The 17536-nt window shown below is 40.8% G+C and overlaps 1 protein-coding gene across 5 annotated transcripts in view; it reads right to left on the reverse strand.

Annotated features, from left to right (window-relative positions):
* The window catches only part of LOC131686146 (uncharacterized), a 546994-nt gene that overhangs the window by 174915 nt on the left and 354543 nt on the right, over positions 1-17536 (reverse strand). For all 5 annotated transcript variants that reach the window (XM_058970337.1, XM_058970364.1, XM_058970347.1 and 2 more), the window contains one exon: positions 6851-7234. In XM_058970337.1, coding sequence (XP_058826320.1) covers positions 6851-7234 — 384 coding nt within the window. The remainder of the gene's footprint in view (positions 1-6850; positions 7235-17536) is intronic.

Genomic DNA, 17536 nt, shown 5'->3' on the forward strand with positions numbered 1-17536 from the left:
CAAACTGAGGGTACATTTAAAAAAATGTTGCGGCGAAAATATGAAATAAATTTGAGCGGCCCAAAATAAACCTTAAAAGTCAATCTTTACTTTCTATGACGAACAATTACAAGAAATTTCACTTTTTTATTATTATTCTAATTAATACAAGAAGCAGGTTTATTTCCGGAAGATAAGATAAAATGATAAGAACTAATTTACTAATTTAGTGCAAAGAGTCTTGACATCATTGACCGCATATCACACGGTCTTTAGGAAGATTTTAGTTGGAGCAAACTAATAGTGAACCACTTAGTGAGCACCAGCCCCTTGATGATTTGGCAAGGAGTTTGCAGCTTCGGATTTAAAACCAAACTTTTCATCACCAAGCAAACGAAGGATTCGAAGCGGTATAAGCAAAAATGCCTGTAGAAATGAATTATACTGTGCGTTAAGGTTCTTTGAATTTCTGGTCAGAATTGGCCACCCGCCACTACAGCCGGGAAGCGCTACAGTGCACAGTGCTTCAACATGCAAATTTAGCAAGAATTTTTAGATTTTACTTAAACTAAACAACTTAGCCTTAACAAATCTTTGAAAAAGTTTTCGTAGTTTGTGAGCACCTTTTTCTTGTCATAACACCAGTTAGGGTGGTTCTAGTTTCACTACCTTTTCAATTATTGCAGCTAGAGCCAAACGACCTTCAGCGAAGTTGTAAAACGACAAATTTAAGAAAAGTTTGCTGAAGACATGTAAGCTCTATCTGCCACACTTCATTTTACAATTTACAATTTTAAATCAAAGGCTAGGGTGTCTTTTAGTGTTTCCTAGAAAAACTGTTTTATTCAAAAAACTTTTGTCCGGTATTGATTTAAAACTGAAGTAGTCTTCAGACAACTTTAAGATTGTTTTAAGGCGAATAATTTCTTTCGTTGTACCACATATCCAACTATTATCGTTGAAAAGTTATGAGCACTTTTTCACCAAGAATGGGGTTCTTTGGAGTACCATTATAACTCATTGGGGCAAAAAAAAATCTTTTTCAGCTCCGTATAAGGTTATGATTCGAGGTATAATTGAGCAAAAAATGGCGACGATATTTTTTTTAAATTTCACAAAATTGGTTTCCAAAAATAAAATTTTGATATTATAAGTACTTATATCTTTTGAATAATAGAAGCTAGAGTCTTGATGTATTAGAAAACAATATTCGTCTTCAAAAACTCCGAAAAAAATCTAAAAGATACATTAAAAAACCTGTTTTAATCCACCTAGAGGTGCAATTGTGCCTTTCTCATTTCTCCAAACTATGATATAATAGCTGGTTCGTACAATATAACATTATGGAAATGTCTTTCATTCTTATTACACTTGGTAAGTATATATAAGAGCACGTTTTTGCATTCATCGCGGTATCGGTTTGAATCGGAGTTTTCTATGTGATCGCACTCCACAACCCGTAACTCCGGAGCCGGAAGTCGGATGGAGATGGAATTTAATATCAGTTTCTGGGGACGCAACACCTTTCATTTGAGACTAAGTTAATCAAATCGGTCTAGCCATTTTCGAGAAACCAATATAACCGTTATTCTGAATTTGGATACTTCAGGATCCGTCGATGGTGGCCAGTGTGGCCAAAGAGACTTTGAATGACTGTTGGGGACCTAAATCTACAAATTCAACAGTTGTGTTTACATTTTGGAAAAAAATCACCTTTTTACATTCATCGCAGGATTCGTTAGAATCGGGATTTGCTGCGTGATCGTACGTATCACCCTGTAATTCAGGAACCAGAACTTCTGATCCACACAAAATTCAACAGCAGCTGATGGACATTTCATTTAAAATTAAGTTTGTCAAAATCGGTTCAGAAAATTCCGAGAAACCGATGTGGACAAATCAACAAATTTTGTTTCGTAACCATACTCTTCAACTCGTAATCCGGAACAAGATGTCGGTTGAAAATGAAATTCAATAGAAACACACATACATACATACATACATACATACATACATACATACATACATACATACATACATACACACATACATACACACAGATATTTTGCGATCTCGGCGAATTGAGTCGAATGTTATGAGACTCGGCCCTACGGGCCTCGGTTAGAAAGTCGGTTTTTGGAGCAATTGCTTAACCTTTCTATATAAGAAAGGCAAAAGAATAATATTTAATTAGCTTAATAAGCATGAGTTCAATGTTATCTTCATGTGATTTTAATTTGGAAAGGTTGGTGGAATGGGTTTGAACAGTGGAGGATGCGTCAGAAATCCTTCATCTTATTTCGGTATACGGGGTGGATGAAGGAAATGCGGGCGTGAGGGTGGTCCAAGAGGAGGGGAGTGATGAAGGAGGGAGGTTTAAGGGCAAGGCGGGGGGGAGGGGCGGCGACGCAATACTCAACTGCATATTTTGCCTTCCATTTGAGACTTGGTTTGAGAAAATCGGTTCAGTCATCACCGAAGAACCGATTTGACTTTAATTGTGGAATATGCCCGGAATTCCGGACTTCCGGAATCGTCGATAGTGGACAATATATTCAAAGAATGTTTCATTGGCAATCAGTGATCTAGATCTGCGATTAGAAGTTATTTGGTGACCATTTCAATAGTTTTTAGCCTCTGAGGTATTACGATTGTACCGATTTATATGGGAAATTCCAGTGTATCCTTACTAACACCCCTGTAACTCCGGAAGCAAGAGTCAGAACCGAATGAAATTCAGCAGCAGTCAATGGCATTACTGTATCTTTCATTTGAAATCAAGTTTGTAAAAATTGGTAGAGAATTCGTTGGGGAATGGGTGTGATATTAGCTTAGGAACTTGGCGGGTTCCCCGGGGGCGTCATGAACCGTCATAGGTGGCCAATGTGGTCAAAGCTGCTTTGATTGATCATTAGTGATCCAGACCCGCAAACTAGAGTAATGTTACATCAATTTTAATATGTTTTACATCATTTGAACATCATGGTGGTACCAGTTTATATGGTAATTTGCTGTGTGACCGCACTCTTCAACCCGTAACTCCGGAACCGGAAGTCGGATCAACTAAAAATTCAATAGCAGCTTATGGGAGCGTTATACCTTTCAGATGAAACTAAGTTTGCGAAAATCGGTTCAGCCATCTCTGAGAAAATTGTGTGAGTTTAAATGACACACACACACATACACACACACATACACACACACATACATACACACACACAGACATTTGCCGATCTCGACGAACTGAATCGAATGGTGTATGACACTCGGCCCTCCGGGCCTCGGTTAAAAAGTCGATTTTTACAGTGATTGCATAGCCTTTCTTTATATGAGAAAGGCAAAAAATGAACACTGCAAAAGTTATATTAAAAATTTAGGTTTTCATGAAAGACTCTTGGAAGTATGTGGGGATTCCATGAGAAACCGACCGACCACAAAATATGACCATCGTCGATTCGAACGAACCTTTGAGGTTGTGTTCGGTTTATGAATCCGCATGATTTTATTGTACAATGCGTAATATGTAGTACCCTCATTTAATTAAAATCAGTTTTGGTGGTGGAATGTGGTTTGGAATGATTTTGAATTTAGAACGAATTTAAAATAGAAATTATTTTAAAATTTCAAGAATTTAAGCCCCCCTGAACCCGCCACTAAATAGCATACGAACTAAGTTGAAATCGAGTAAATCCTTCCTGTAGCATATTTTTCTTATCTTAGCGATTCGAAGCAAATAAGCAAAAATAAAATATTTATTTTTTTCCATAAAGTTTGCTGTGTTAGACCCTCTTAAAGGAAATTTAAACTAAATAATCAGAAAGGGTTATGAGGCTATATCTAGGGACTAAAGAATAATATTTTAAGAGCTACGGTTTATTGAAAAGAAAGAAAAATATATGTCCCAATTTTGTCAATGTCCCCGTTTTATCAACCCAAAATTCACCAAGGAACTGATAAAAACGGGTCTTCACTGTATTACAAAAGACAAACTAGCCAAAGAAAAACATAAAAAATTGACGAAAATAATTAAAAGAAGTATCCCTAGCAACCAGAAGTTTGAATAATACTTAAAAAGCACACTTTAAAGTTCACCTAAAGTTCTTAGCGAACTTTCAAGCTGCTTAAGCTTTGATGGAACTTGAAAGCTGCTTAAGCCACTATTAGTACATAAAACGTATTGCAAAATTACTTAAACCGAGAAGCTTATCCAGCTCCCTTATACGAACTTTTGGTTGCTTGGGATACCACCTGAGACCACATCTGAAAAACTGCTTGTTTTCGAGGCTAGAATATGAAATAAATTTGAGCGGCCTAAAACAAGCATTAAATGTCTTGAAAACCTTACTTTGTATGACGGACAATTACTATTCAATTTCACGCACGCCCGTGTTTTATTATTATTCTAACTAATATAAAAAGAAGCAAGCTGGATTATCGCGGAGAGATAAGAAAAATAAGACATAACACGGTGCTAAAATTATTTTGTACTTTTCAAGTGACTTAGTATAGGTTGAAGATCTCGCCAAATGCAACACAAGACAATGTTTGAAAAATGTTGTATACCCTCAAAATCTTGATTTATGGCAAACAAAAACTTTTTTTCGGGACGCTCGGCATTAAAAAATGCGGTCATTTTTCGACTAATTTTAATTTTTTTTGAATGTCCTTTTGTCATAGATGCTTTACGGTTTTTGGTCAGCAATTTAAAAACAACCATAATTTTCCGATTTTTCCATGAAAAAAAAATAAAAATTTCTTATTAAGAAGAGTCTTTGTTGAAATAAAATTTTAGAGAGAGCATTCAATTACGCAACCAACGACCTATTTATCATCAAAATCGGTTCAAAAATGGCAGAGTTATTATTTTCTTTCTAAATTAGAAAATTGCTCGCATGAGCTCTTAAGGGATAGTGAGATATTGTATCGCACTATAAGATGCTATAATTATATCTACGGTTATTTTTTTCCAATTTCAAGCTCAAAGTTCACCCACATACTTTTGATTGCATACGTAATCGAGCAAAAAAATCTATTTTTTCATAATTTTATATGAGACTGTCCCCTTAAAAGTTCATGCGAGCAACATTTTAATTTGGAAAAAAAATATTAACTAAGCCATTTTCCAACCGATTTTGATCATAATTATGTCGTTGGATGCGGAATTAAATACACTCAGGTTTTTTTTTACGCGGGGATACAGGCCGCGTAAATGAAAACCGCGTAAATTTCAAAATCCGCGTAAATGAAAACCGCGTAAATTTCAAAATCCGCGTAAATGAAAACCGCGTAAATTTCAAAATCCGCGTAAAAAAAACCGCGTAAAAAAAACGTGCAAAAAAAACCGCGTAAAAAAAACTTGAGTGTATTCTCCTTAAATTTCTATTTAAACAAGGACGCTTCCTAATAAAAATGTAAGGCAATTTTCATACAGCTGTTGAAAAAGTCGCAAAATAATGGGTACTTTCATATTGTAGTCCCAAAACCGCAGAGTAACATAGCATACCGTTGGAAACTTCACTTCTTCTTCTTCCTAAAACACTTAGAGAATTTAAAATCTGTTGGAAAATGACCGCGCAGAAAAATTTTTCGTTCTGAAAATCCTGAAAAATGTACAAAATTCCCAAATGGGAAAATTTTGGACAAAGCCAAATTTTTGTGCATAAGGATACAAGACCTTACATAAAGTATGGTTTTTTGTTTTAGTGTTTCGGATTCCCCTCGTCAGTAACTAGCACCAACTGGGTGTCTAGTTAGATGATGTATCTAAACTAGTACCAAAATTAGCACCATACTTCCTGAAAAATGTTCTCTTTTTTTCGCTATAAATCAAGATTTTGAGGGTATATCAAATTGATCAAACGTGGTTTTGTGTTGTATTTGACGAGATCTACAACCTTTAGTATACCACTTTAAAGGTTCATTCAATTTGTTTTATTTTGTAGCACCGTGTAATTTTCTAATTTAGTTCAAAAAATTAGAAACGCTGAAAGATGCAAGAAATAAAGAAGAGAGTTTTGCTTTTGTCGCTTCTTACGACAGAACCCAAGTAACAATTTAAGTTTTATAGCACGCTATAAGTGCAATCTAAGTTTTAAACGAGACAAGAGTGCCATAAAAGCACAATTGTTACTTGGGAGGTGCAGATACCCAGCTGATCAATTCTTGGCTTCTGCCGCCGGATATTACAGGACCTCTAGGCTAGGTTTGTCTGGAGTAAAATAATAGTGATATCAACCTCCACCCCCTTAATGATCTGGCAAGGAGTTTGAAGCTTCGGATTTAAAACTAAACATTTTAATCATCAAGAAAACGATCGATTCGAAGCGGTATAAGCATACCTGTAGAAATGAATCATATCTTGCGTTAAGACTCACAAAGGTTCTTTCAATTTCTGGTCAGATTTGGCCACCTGCTTCAACAGCCAGGAGGCCCTGCGATGATACTTCGTCAATATTCACCCAACTGCCCATAATTCCACCCAATTTAAAAGTATTGGAAAATTATAAAATGGAAGTTACAGAAAACTGGAACGAAGGCTTAATGTTGAAAAAAAGAACGCCGACGCTGACCAGTTCAGTGAGCGGCAGCTGATGGCAGGAATTTCAAAGAAAGTTCACGTGTTCATCCAAACGCCGTCGAAGTTATTTCGCATTTTTTATGAAATAACATTACCTTCATTTTGACTAGATTTCATTTTTCTTACATAAAATCAATCCCAAGAAACATCAGGCTTTATGTGTCAGGATGCTGATTGGACAAAATTTTACAAGAGCACACGAATCACAACTTCACAGTTCTCCAACCATAACACCTCCGCGGGCCCACCCAAAAACACAGCGCACATAGTAAACAAACAAACTTGTATACTCACACTACTGTTCAAATACTGACTGCTCCGGCACACCGTCCGCAGCGAGTCCATCCACAGCCGCATATCGTTGTGGGAATCGGCCTGTATCAGCAGCTCCCTTTCGTAGCCCTTGTACAGCGAGGTAGCCGCCGAGGAGGACGCCGACGAGGGTCCAGTTCCCGCCAGGCCCACCAACCCACCGGCCGCAGACTGCGTATGATGCAGTGCCAGATGCTGATGGGACTGGGCGGCATTCATTGGGTGCTGCTGGTGATACTGCTGTTGCGGATGCTGCTGATGGTGGTAGGACACCGTCGTCAGCTTGAACACGTTCTTCCGCTTGGTGTAATTTCCTTCGGCCACGTGAAAGTTGGTGAGATCGATTATTCCTGACGGTTCCGGGCTCTGGGGGAAATAAAAAATAATATTTATTAGAATTACGTTTTTAAAAATTAACAAATTAATTAAAAAAATTCATATTAACCCAAGATCCGGTGGAATTCCAGCGTCGCAGACGGAACTTTTTGAAGCCGTGCGACACTTTGACCCAATTGAACAGGCGGCCGCTCTGGGCGTGCCGAACGGCGGCATATTCTGGATCGTTGTAGTAGGAGAGCTTCCGCTCCAAGCTTTGGTGGGCCATTTTTGTTGAAATCACGCGGTATTTTTTGGTAACTAAATTTTTGTTTAAATATATTACATGGATCACTTAATCTTCACAGAAACCCTCATTTTCTTGTATCGACTGGGGCAGTCCGCACTGATGGCGGTATCACTCATTTCGCACGTTTTAGACAATCTATTGCATCCTGATTCTGCAAAGTCTAGAAAACTTCAATTATCGATTTTCACGTTTGAATAGTAGCTTTAGTAAACCAGCTTATGATGGCTCCGATTTTGGCGCAAATGTGGGTACGATCGAAGAAAGAAGCGAACTCGGCAGCAGAAGCAGTAGCAGGTTATTACGATTTTCACCCATTAGCAATGAAACGATCAATCTAATAAATTGATCACCGCCGTCATCATCATCATCATCATAATCAGTGATGGTAACAATGAGAGAGAGAGAAATGGATCAAGAGAATACAAAAAAGCCGTGTTCGACGAGTTCGAAAAAAAAATCGATCAAAATATGACAGTAAGAAAAGCACGAGGCCGCCTCCCTCTGATAGAAGGAAATGTTACTTATGATCACCAACGACCGGCATCATCATCATGATCATCATCGTTGTTGGTCAACAATTGTTATATATGAAGCGCGTCCTTAGATAACAGCAAGTAAAGAGAGCAGAAAAACATGAATCACGCAACGCGCCACGGTATTTGAATCAACGGCAGCACAGCAGCAACGCAGTAGGCTTGCAGTCGGATGGTAGCAGAGGCAAGCAACTAACGCCCGGCCCCTGCGAACCGAGACAGCCAGCCAGTCAGCCAACCAGCCAACAAGCAAAGTGATTTCAACGAGGGCGGAGGGTAGCGAACCCAAATATTTTTTTTTAATGCATCACGTTAAAAGCCCGTGCCCGAGTTATGATGATCGAAGTGATCGATGTGATGACGAAAGGCTTCATCGTCTTCGGCGTCGTCGTCGCCGTCATCGTCGTCGTTGGGCGGTTTCGCTAATTATATCGATCAAAGGAGGCTGTTACCTGATGTATGGTTCCCCTCGTCATTCATCATCTGCAAAACTTGAATGATGCTTTCGAAGGTGCGCGGTGAAATATGAAAAACGGCGCGAAATTGGCAAATCGGAAGTGAGCCACTAGGTCGTCGATGATGGTCCATCGGTGGGTTATGTAAAAGACGAGAATGACTTTCTATTAGAGATGCGTCAAGACAATTGGCGAGGGCACTTTCCATTCTTGAGAGAATTTTGAGGAAATTATCATTGCCATCGGTCTCTCTGTTGCAAATTTCAGGCGGCCGAGAGATGTACACGAATATGAAAAACTACCTAAAATTAAGTTTTATGACAAAATGTTCGTTAGTTATACAATTGGCGTTCCGACTTCGTCTCATCAGAATCCGACACTAACTTAGTGACAGGACTAAGCCGGATTGACGCTAGCTCCAAAAACGAAGACACTAATTGTGTTCCTGAGCAAAACCCCTAGTTAAGCGTGATGTTCCGTAAGAAGCTAAGTCCTGTCATTAAGATAGTGTCGGATACTGATGAAACGAAGTCGAAACGGAAAATGTATAACTAATTTAGTTATAGGTTTTGTACCCTTAATGTGCGAATATGGTTTTAAACAATTTCCCTTAGTGGAGAAAAATTAGTTTTTACCCAAAATTAATTTTTACCCAATTTTTTTTCTTTAGTTTTTACCCAAAATGTTTCACCACTAAGGAGAAATATAACATTATAAAAATTTCCATTTCATTTAATTTTCATTAAATTTATTTGTTTTGGTTATAGATGTTTTAACCTTAGGTTCAATCGTCCAATTCGATATTCTAATCGAAAATTGAGTCAAGGTAACTCAATTTTAAGGTAGTACTTTAACCGAATTCCTCACTTTGTATCGAACCTACTTACAACCGACAGAAACACGCCAATCTAAGCCGGCCGTACGGGCCGGGCGGGTGGACACGTGTTGACGTGGGACGACGACGACGACGACGCACGGGGGTAACATTATTAATATTCCAATCGGATTCAAACAAATGCGCTACCCTTAATCAAATAGACGCACTTGTCATCGTCGCGCTAGAAGCGCGATCGACGGACGGACCAGTTTTGCACGTCTCGTCCCCCCCCCCCCCGCGCAGATTTTGTAAACAAAATAGGGCTATAATACGTAAATGATGGCACAACGCACCGCCAACACGGGCCGATCCTTATTGTCGGCGTGCCCGTACCGCCGCCGCCGCCGCCAGTTGAGTGTTTGTTTCTGTCAGATTCAGGTGTGTGAATATGGTGAATGGAATGTAGCATATCACATTCACGGAACGTGTGTGCGCGGTTTTTTTCTGTTGTTTTCGCTATTGTGAAGCTGACGGATGGACGTATGAAGGCGGTGGTGATTTTAGTTCCGATCGGTTTCCTTGCAAATCGAAGAAGGCGGGGATGTTTGCGGTAAGCTTACTTTTGTGTATAAAAATAGGGTGAATAAAAAAATTGTGGGTATACCATACGATCCATAAAAAATACTTCAATATAAAAAAAATTCACAGAAAGTCAGAGATACTTTCAAAACAAAAAAACTAAAATTTGCTTTTCAGCAATTCGTTTTGCCTGAATCAGCGTTACGAGCGAGCAAAGTGAATGTCAACTAACAGTCACTTGATCTCGTATGCATTGTCTCAAGAACAAAGCAACCCTAACTCTTGCAACCAAGAGTGAAATTGTTGAAAAAGCGTTGCTTCAGAATGCGACTTCGGCAGTGGACTTTTGATTTTGTACTATTTCACCATTCGGGAGGTGGAAAATTTACTACAGATGAAAATAGAGCATTGGTTCACGAAAGTCGCCTTTATCCAGTTCCATCATTTACGCCAGTCAGCACTGATAGCATTACACAGTAAAGTCGTTGGCCTACAACTTTGCCGCAGGTAGTATCTTAATATACGTACTTAAAAGAAAGTTGATGAATCATTAGAACTATAACACCATACGAAAGGGCTTGTAATATCCCCAATTTCCTCCGTAGACCCAAAGACATCGTAGACCCAAATTTAACAATTTAGCCGTAATTAATAGATCGCACGATTTTGGCAACAAAAGAACCATTGTGCGTCATTCGTTTTCGAGCTCTCCATCGAGACAGAGGTTGTTTTTTCTAGTCCGTAGTGCTGTGTGAGGCGATAAAGAATAGTGTTAATCCGCATTCAAGGTTATTTTACCAGTTCGGTTCGGTCCTCAGTCTTTTGTTCGCGTGTGAGGATTAAACAATAGCCAGCTGTATAAGCTGGATCGGTTCGTCGTTGGACACCAGTTTAAAGCTAAGTGGTTTTTGTCATTTGTAACACATTTATTGCTTTCTTCCGTCTGCGCGGGCGCTGACCCCGTGCGTTGACGTTTTCTATGGTTCCCTCTCCGGACGGTCAAATGGAAGTTGAATCGGGTTCAACTTCTAAGGCTCCCCCCGGCCCAAATGCTATCCAGAACTCTCAACTGGTCCATTTGTGGTCTTCTTTCGGCCCAAGACTAAATCACTGAATCTTCTTCAGATTTCTAGAGACCTGACGGAACGGTTCTCGGCTGTGACCGAAATTTCAAAGGTCCGCTCGGACAAGATAAGGGTGTTGCTAGCCAACTCAAAGCAGGCAAACGATATTGCTTGCTGTGAGCACTTTACGCGGGATTATAACGTGTATATTCCGGCTGTAAGAGTACAATCCGAAGGCGTCGTAACCGATGAGAGTTTGACGTGCGAGGATCTGCTGAAGTACGGGGTTGGCCGTTTCAGAGACCGCTTACTTCAGCCAGTGAAAATACTCGAGTGCAAGCGTTTGCACTCAGTAGTAGTTGCGGGGGATGGTTCAAAAACGTACCCCCAATCAAACTCTTATCGGGTGACCTTCGCTGGTACCGCTTTGCCAAATTTCGTCCTCTTGCACAAGGTTCGTCTGTCTGTGCGTCTGTTTGTGCCGCGGGTCATGAATTGCACAAAGTGTAAACAACTGGGTCACACAGCCACCCATTGTAGCAATAAGGCCCGCTGTGGAAAATGCGGGGAGAATCATCTAGATGATTCGTGCAGTAGGCAAGCCGAAAAGTGTCCTTACTGTGCGGAGAGTCTGCATGATATCTCGTCATGTCCCGCGTACAAACTACGCGGGGATAAACTGAAACGTTCCCTTGCGGGACGATCCAAACATTCTTTCGCAGAAATGTTAAAGAATGCTACGCCACCACCCTCAGCAAACATCTATACTCACTTGCCTCCTGACGAGGGCGAGGCTGGTAACCCACAAGAGGGAACATCTACTAGGGTGCCTAGAATTTATAGGAAGAGGAGGAACATTTCCTCTCGTAAAGTTCCTTGTAAAGGCCAGAAGGTGTCCCTTGAGGGGGCTCCGAAAGTGACATCTATTGGAAGTGTTGCAACCAAACCGAAACAACTAGCTCCTGGTCTCGGAGGATTAAGCTCAGAGAAGGAGTTCCCAGCACTTCCAGGAACATCAAAAATCCCAAGTGTTCCTTTGTTTCAGTTCGAGAGTAATCACAGCACTGGAATTATAAAACTCTCGGACATAGTGGACTGGATAATAAAAACTTTCAATATTACTGAACCTATTAAAAGTCCTATGTTAGCTTTTCTCCCTACAGTGAGAACATTTTTGAAGCAGTTGACTGCTAAATGGCCCCTCCTCTCAGCGATTGTATCCTTCGATGGCTAACTCATCGAACGAGGTCACGGATTTGATCACTGTTCTACAGTGGAATTGCAGAAGTATCATCCCGAAAATCGATTCCTTCAAAATTTTAATAAATAATTTGAGTTGCGATGCATTTGCATTATGTGAAACTTGGTTAACTTCCGACATAGAACTCAACTTCCACGACTTTAATATTATTCGCCTGGATCGAGACACCCCCTATGGAGGAGTGCTTTTGGGGATCAAAAAGTGCTATTCCTTCTACAGAATTAACCTTCCCTCGATAACAGGTATTGAAGTTGTCGCTTGTCAAGTAACAACCAAAGGCAAAAGCCTTTGCATAGCTTCCATATATATTCCCCCCAACACCGCGGTTGGGCACCGACGGCTACAAGACATCTTAGAATCCCTGCCAGCACCGCGACTAGTTTTAGGAGACTTTAACTCTCACGGTACAGCATGGGGTTGCCTCTATGATGATAACCGGTCTTCCTTAATTCAGGATCTTTGCGATAACTTCAATTTGACAATTTTAAACACGTGTGAAATGACACGGATTCCTGCTCCTCCAGCGCGCCCGAGCGCCTTAGACTTGTCCCTTTGCTCAACATCGCTGCGGTTAAATTGTACGTGGAAAGTAATTCCTGATCCCCACGGCAGCGACCATCTGCCGATTGTAGTCTCAATCAATAACGGTTCAAGGCCATTGAAATCAATCAATATTTCGTATGACCTCACACGAAATATCGATTGGAAGAGCTATGCTGCCGCGATATCCGACAACATCGAATCTACCCACGAACTTCCTCCGGAGGAAGAGTACAGCTTTTTGGCTGGCTTGATTCTCGACAGCGCGAATCAAGCTCAGACTAAGCCAGTACCCGGCGCAAACATACAAAAACGCTCTCCTAATCCGTGGTGGGACAAAGAGTGCTCAGACGTGTACGCGGAGAAAGCCGCCGCGTATAAGACCTTCCGGGACGACGGGTTACCCGCTAGCTATCGACAATATGCGACGTTAGAAACGCGAATGAAGAGTTTGATGTTAACCAAGAAACGTAGTTACTGGCGCCGGTTCGTTGACGGACTATCGAGAGAAACATCGATGAGCACTCTTTGGGGCACGGCCCGGCGTTTGCGAAACCGAAACAGTACTAACGAGAGTGCAGAATATTCAAACCGTTGGATATTCGATTTCGCCAAGAAGGTTTGTCCGAATTCCGCCCCGGCACAGAAGATTTACCGCGCCGCGTCTCCTCACGATAGCGCGAACGAAACACCTTGTTCGATGGTGGAGTTCTCACTTGCTCTCTTGTCGTATAACAATAAAGCTCCGGGACCAGACAGAATCAAATTTAACTTGTTGAAGAATCTGCCTGACTCTGCCAAGAGACGCTTGTTGAACTTATTTAATAAGTTTCTCGAGGCTAACATTGTCCCACTCGATTGGAGACAAGTGAAGGTCATCGCCATCCAAAAACCAGGAAAACCAGCCTCCGACCACAATTCGTATCAACCGATCGCAATGCTATCTTGTATCCGGAGGTTGTTCGAGAAAATGATCCTATCCCGCCTCGACAATTGGGTCAAAGCAAATGGCTCACTGTCAGATACACAATTTGGTTTTCGCAAAGGCAAAGGGACGAACGATTGTCTTGCGTTGCTCTCAACTGAAATTCAAATGGCCTATGCTAGTAAAGAGCAGGTGGCATCAGTGTTCCTAGATATTAAGGGGGCTTTTGATTCAGTTTCGATCAACATTCTTTCAGAGAAGCTGCACCAGCATGGTCTTTCAGCGACTTTAAACAACTTTTTACTAAACTTGTTGTCGGAAAAGCACATGCATTTTTCGCATGGTGACTTATCGACATCACGATTTAGCTACATGGGCCTTCCCCAGGGCTCATGTCTAAGCACCCTTTTATACAATTTCTATGTCAACGACATTGATGAATGTCTTGACAATTCCTGCACGTTAAGGCAACTTGCAGATGATGGCGTGGTGTCTGTTACGGGACCCAAAGCTGTCGATCTACAAGGACCATTACAGAATACCCTGGACAATTTGTCTGCTTGGGCTATTAAGCTGGGTATCGAATTCTCCACGGAGAAAACTGAGCTAGTTGTATTTTCTAGGAAGCGTGAACCAGCACAACTACAGCTTCTATTAATGGGTCAAACTATCGCTCAGGTCTTCACAGTAAAATATCTAGGGGTCTGGTTCGACTCGAAAGGTACTTGGGGATGCCATATTCGGTATCTGAAACAGAAATGCCAACAAAGGATCAACTTTCTTCGTACAATAACCGGAACATGGTGGGGTGCCCACCCAGGAGACCTAATTAGGTTGTATCAAACAACGATACTGTCGGTAATGGAATACGGATGCTTCTGCTTTCGCTCCGCCGCGAACATACATTTCATCAAACTCGAAAGAATTCAGTATCGTTGTTTGCGTATCGCCTTAGGGTGCATGCAGTCGACCCATACGATGAGTCTCGAAGTCCTGTCGGGCGTTCTCCCGCTGAAAAATCGATTTTGGGAACTCTCATATCGATTGCTCATTCGATGCGATATCTTGAACCCGTTGGTGATTGAAAATTTCGAAAGGCTTGTTGAGCTCAATTCTCAGACCCGTTTCATGTCCCTGTACTTTGACTACATGGCGCAAAATATTAATCCTTCTTCTTACAATCCCAACCGTGTGCATTTCATAAATACTTCTGAATCTACTGTTTTCTTCGACACATCCATGAAAGATGAGATTAGTGGAATTCCGGACCACATACGCCCACAAGTGGTTCCAAATATTTTTTATAATAAATTCCGAAGTCGACTGTTCTAAGATGTTTTATACTGACGGATCAAACCTCGAAGGGTCCACTGGCTTCGGTATTTTTAATCAAAAGTTCACCGCCTCCTACAAACTCGGTGACCCCGCTTCAGTTTACGCCGCAGAACTAGCTGCTACCCTTGGAGTCATTGACACATTACCCGCAGACCATTACTTCATCGTCTCGGATAGTCTGAGTTCTATTGACGCTATTCGCTCGATGAAACATGGAAAGCATTCTTCGTATTTTTTGGGGAAAATACGGGAGCTACTGAGTGCTTTATCTGACAAATCTTTCCAGATTACCTTGGTGTGGGTCCCTTCTCATTGCTCCATTCCGGGCAATGAGAAAGCGGACTCCTTAGCTAAGGTGGGTGCCATTGAAGGTGACGCTTTTGAAAGACCAATTTGCTTCCACGAATTTTTCAGTATTACTCATCAGAGAACCCTCGAAAGTTGGCAAACCTCGTGGAGCAATGGGGAGCTAGGAAGGTGGCTACATTCGATAGTCCCTAAGGTATCGACGAAACCTTGGTTCAAGGGGATGGATGTGGGTCGTGACTTCATTCGTGTGATGTCCCGACTCATGGCGAACCATTACACGCTGGATGCACATCTCCGACGTATTGGGCTCGTGGAGAGTGGTATCTGCGCTTGTGGCGACGGTTATCACGATATAGAGCACATAGTCTGGGCGTGCACCGAGTACAGTTCCGCCAGGTCTCGGCTTATGGACACCCTCCGGGCCCGAGGAAGACCACCCAACGTCCCGGTTCGAGATGTGTTGGCAAGCCGCGATGTCCTCTATATGTCCCTTATATACACCTTCATAAAAACCATCAATATCCAACTTTAACTGCCCCTTTTTCCTTATCATTCTCAGAAGCGCTCTCTTCCACCTGTACCATACACCCACGATGGTTTGATGCGACTCCAAGGCGACACAAAACATCCCTGTCGAATGAGCCAACAAACACGGGACCTAAAGCACGAACATCACACGCACAACTCGAAATGTAGCCGATCAACATCTGAGCCGCACTACGAAATCATCTGGAGAAACCCCTGCCATCTTGAAAACGACCACCCGGCGTCCCAGTACATGATTCTTCCTGATGAAGGCCACTCTGATTCTGAAATTCATCCGTTGATCTCCCGAAGCCTAAAACTGAAATAATGTTCTCCCCCTGCCATCTTTGTCCACCCTACTTTCCCTGACTCTTATACACAGAAGTAACACCTCCCCCCATCCCCCCCCCCCAAATATCTTCACGAAGCATTTAGCTCTTCTTTCCTTTTCTAGTTTTAACTATTATATTATATGATCTCGTTGAAAATGCCCAACTCTACTACCACATAAAATAACTCTAATTAATGTCCCCGAATCTTTACAAAATTTAATCACGCCCTCTAATTATTTCTACTTTTAAGATAGTCGTAAAAATTTTCCCCCTTAGTTAAACATTATTTGCTCCAATAATCTCATTGCTAAAAATGTCAAACCATATTGCCATAAAAACTAAATGACCAATCTTACGAAAATTATATTACCCCCTGGTGTATATGTATAGCTATAAATGCGCCTTAGTTTAATTTAAAAAATCAATATGTAATCCCCTAGTTTTAAGTAATTTAAAATGTAAAACAAAACAAAATTGGCACCTTTAAGCTAACGCAAACCTCCCTTATCAAATAAACGAATTGAAAAAAAAAAATACAAAAGTGAAACAATTAAAAAAAATTAAAGGAGAAAACAGATCCAAACGGTGAGTTAAACGGAAAAGTTATGTAAAAAATCGTTCCAGAGACAGGATTGCAACCCTTGGGACTCCGCCCCAATACGCAAAACCTTATGTTCTCCCTGGACTATAATGACGTCCCAGGAAAAACCCATAGTTATATTTTTTTTCCAATACACCGGATAGTTGCTGAATTATCAGTGATTGAAAAATGTCCACATGCATAAAATGTAAATATGTATTCAAAAAATGATATCATATTCAGCAACATAAAAAATACGTGTCAATTATTTTTCACTAAAGAACGAATAGAAAATTGTCGAAGAAATTAAATTTGGGTTGAAAATCAGACGTGGAATAGCACTCATAGAAAGAACAGCTCATGTTACAAAGAAGGAAAATACTCACAGATTTGTTATTATTCTACAGTATCGCATTTTTTAAGATCTCATTCGCCTGGCATTGGATAGTTATAATAATAGGCCAAATCCCGTTTAGGAAGCATCCGCAGAGTCATTGCACGGCTTCCAAATTTCTCATCCATGCTAAACAATGGTTGTAAAGTTTGTTTAAATAGAAGGTCAAGCTTGAAACTTAAATGTGGTACAAAAATTAAAATACTACTACTCTTGAATTTTGTTTATAAGTTAGTAGAGTAAGCTTTCTTTCAAAAAAAAAATTACGTTATCTTTTCCTATATTTCCTTAGAATTAATGTAGACACATACTTATCCATCGGAAGGTTTCGAATAAGACCCAAAAATGATGAAACCGCTCGAGATTCAGGGCGCTCTGAGCACACAAGGGTTTT

The sequence above is a fragment of the Topomyia yanbarensis genome, chromosome 1 (genome assembly GCF_030247195.1).
Source record: "Topomyia yanbarensis strain Yona2022 chromosome 1, ASM3024719v1, whole genome shotgun sequence".
In the NCBI taxonomy this organism is placed as follows: Eukaryota; Metazoa; Arthropoda; class Insecta; order Diptera; family Culicidae; genus Topomyia; species Topomyia yanbarensis.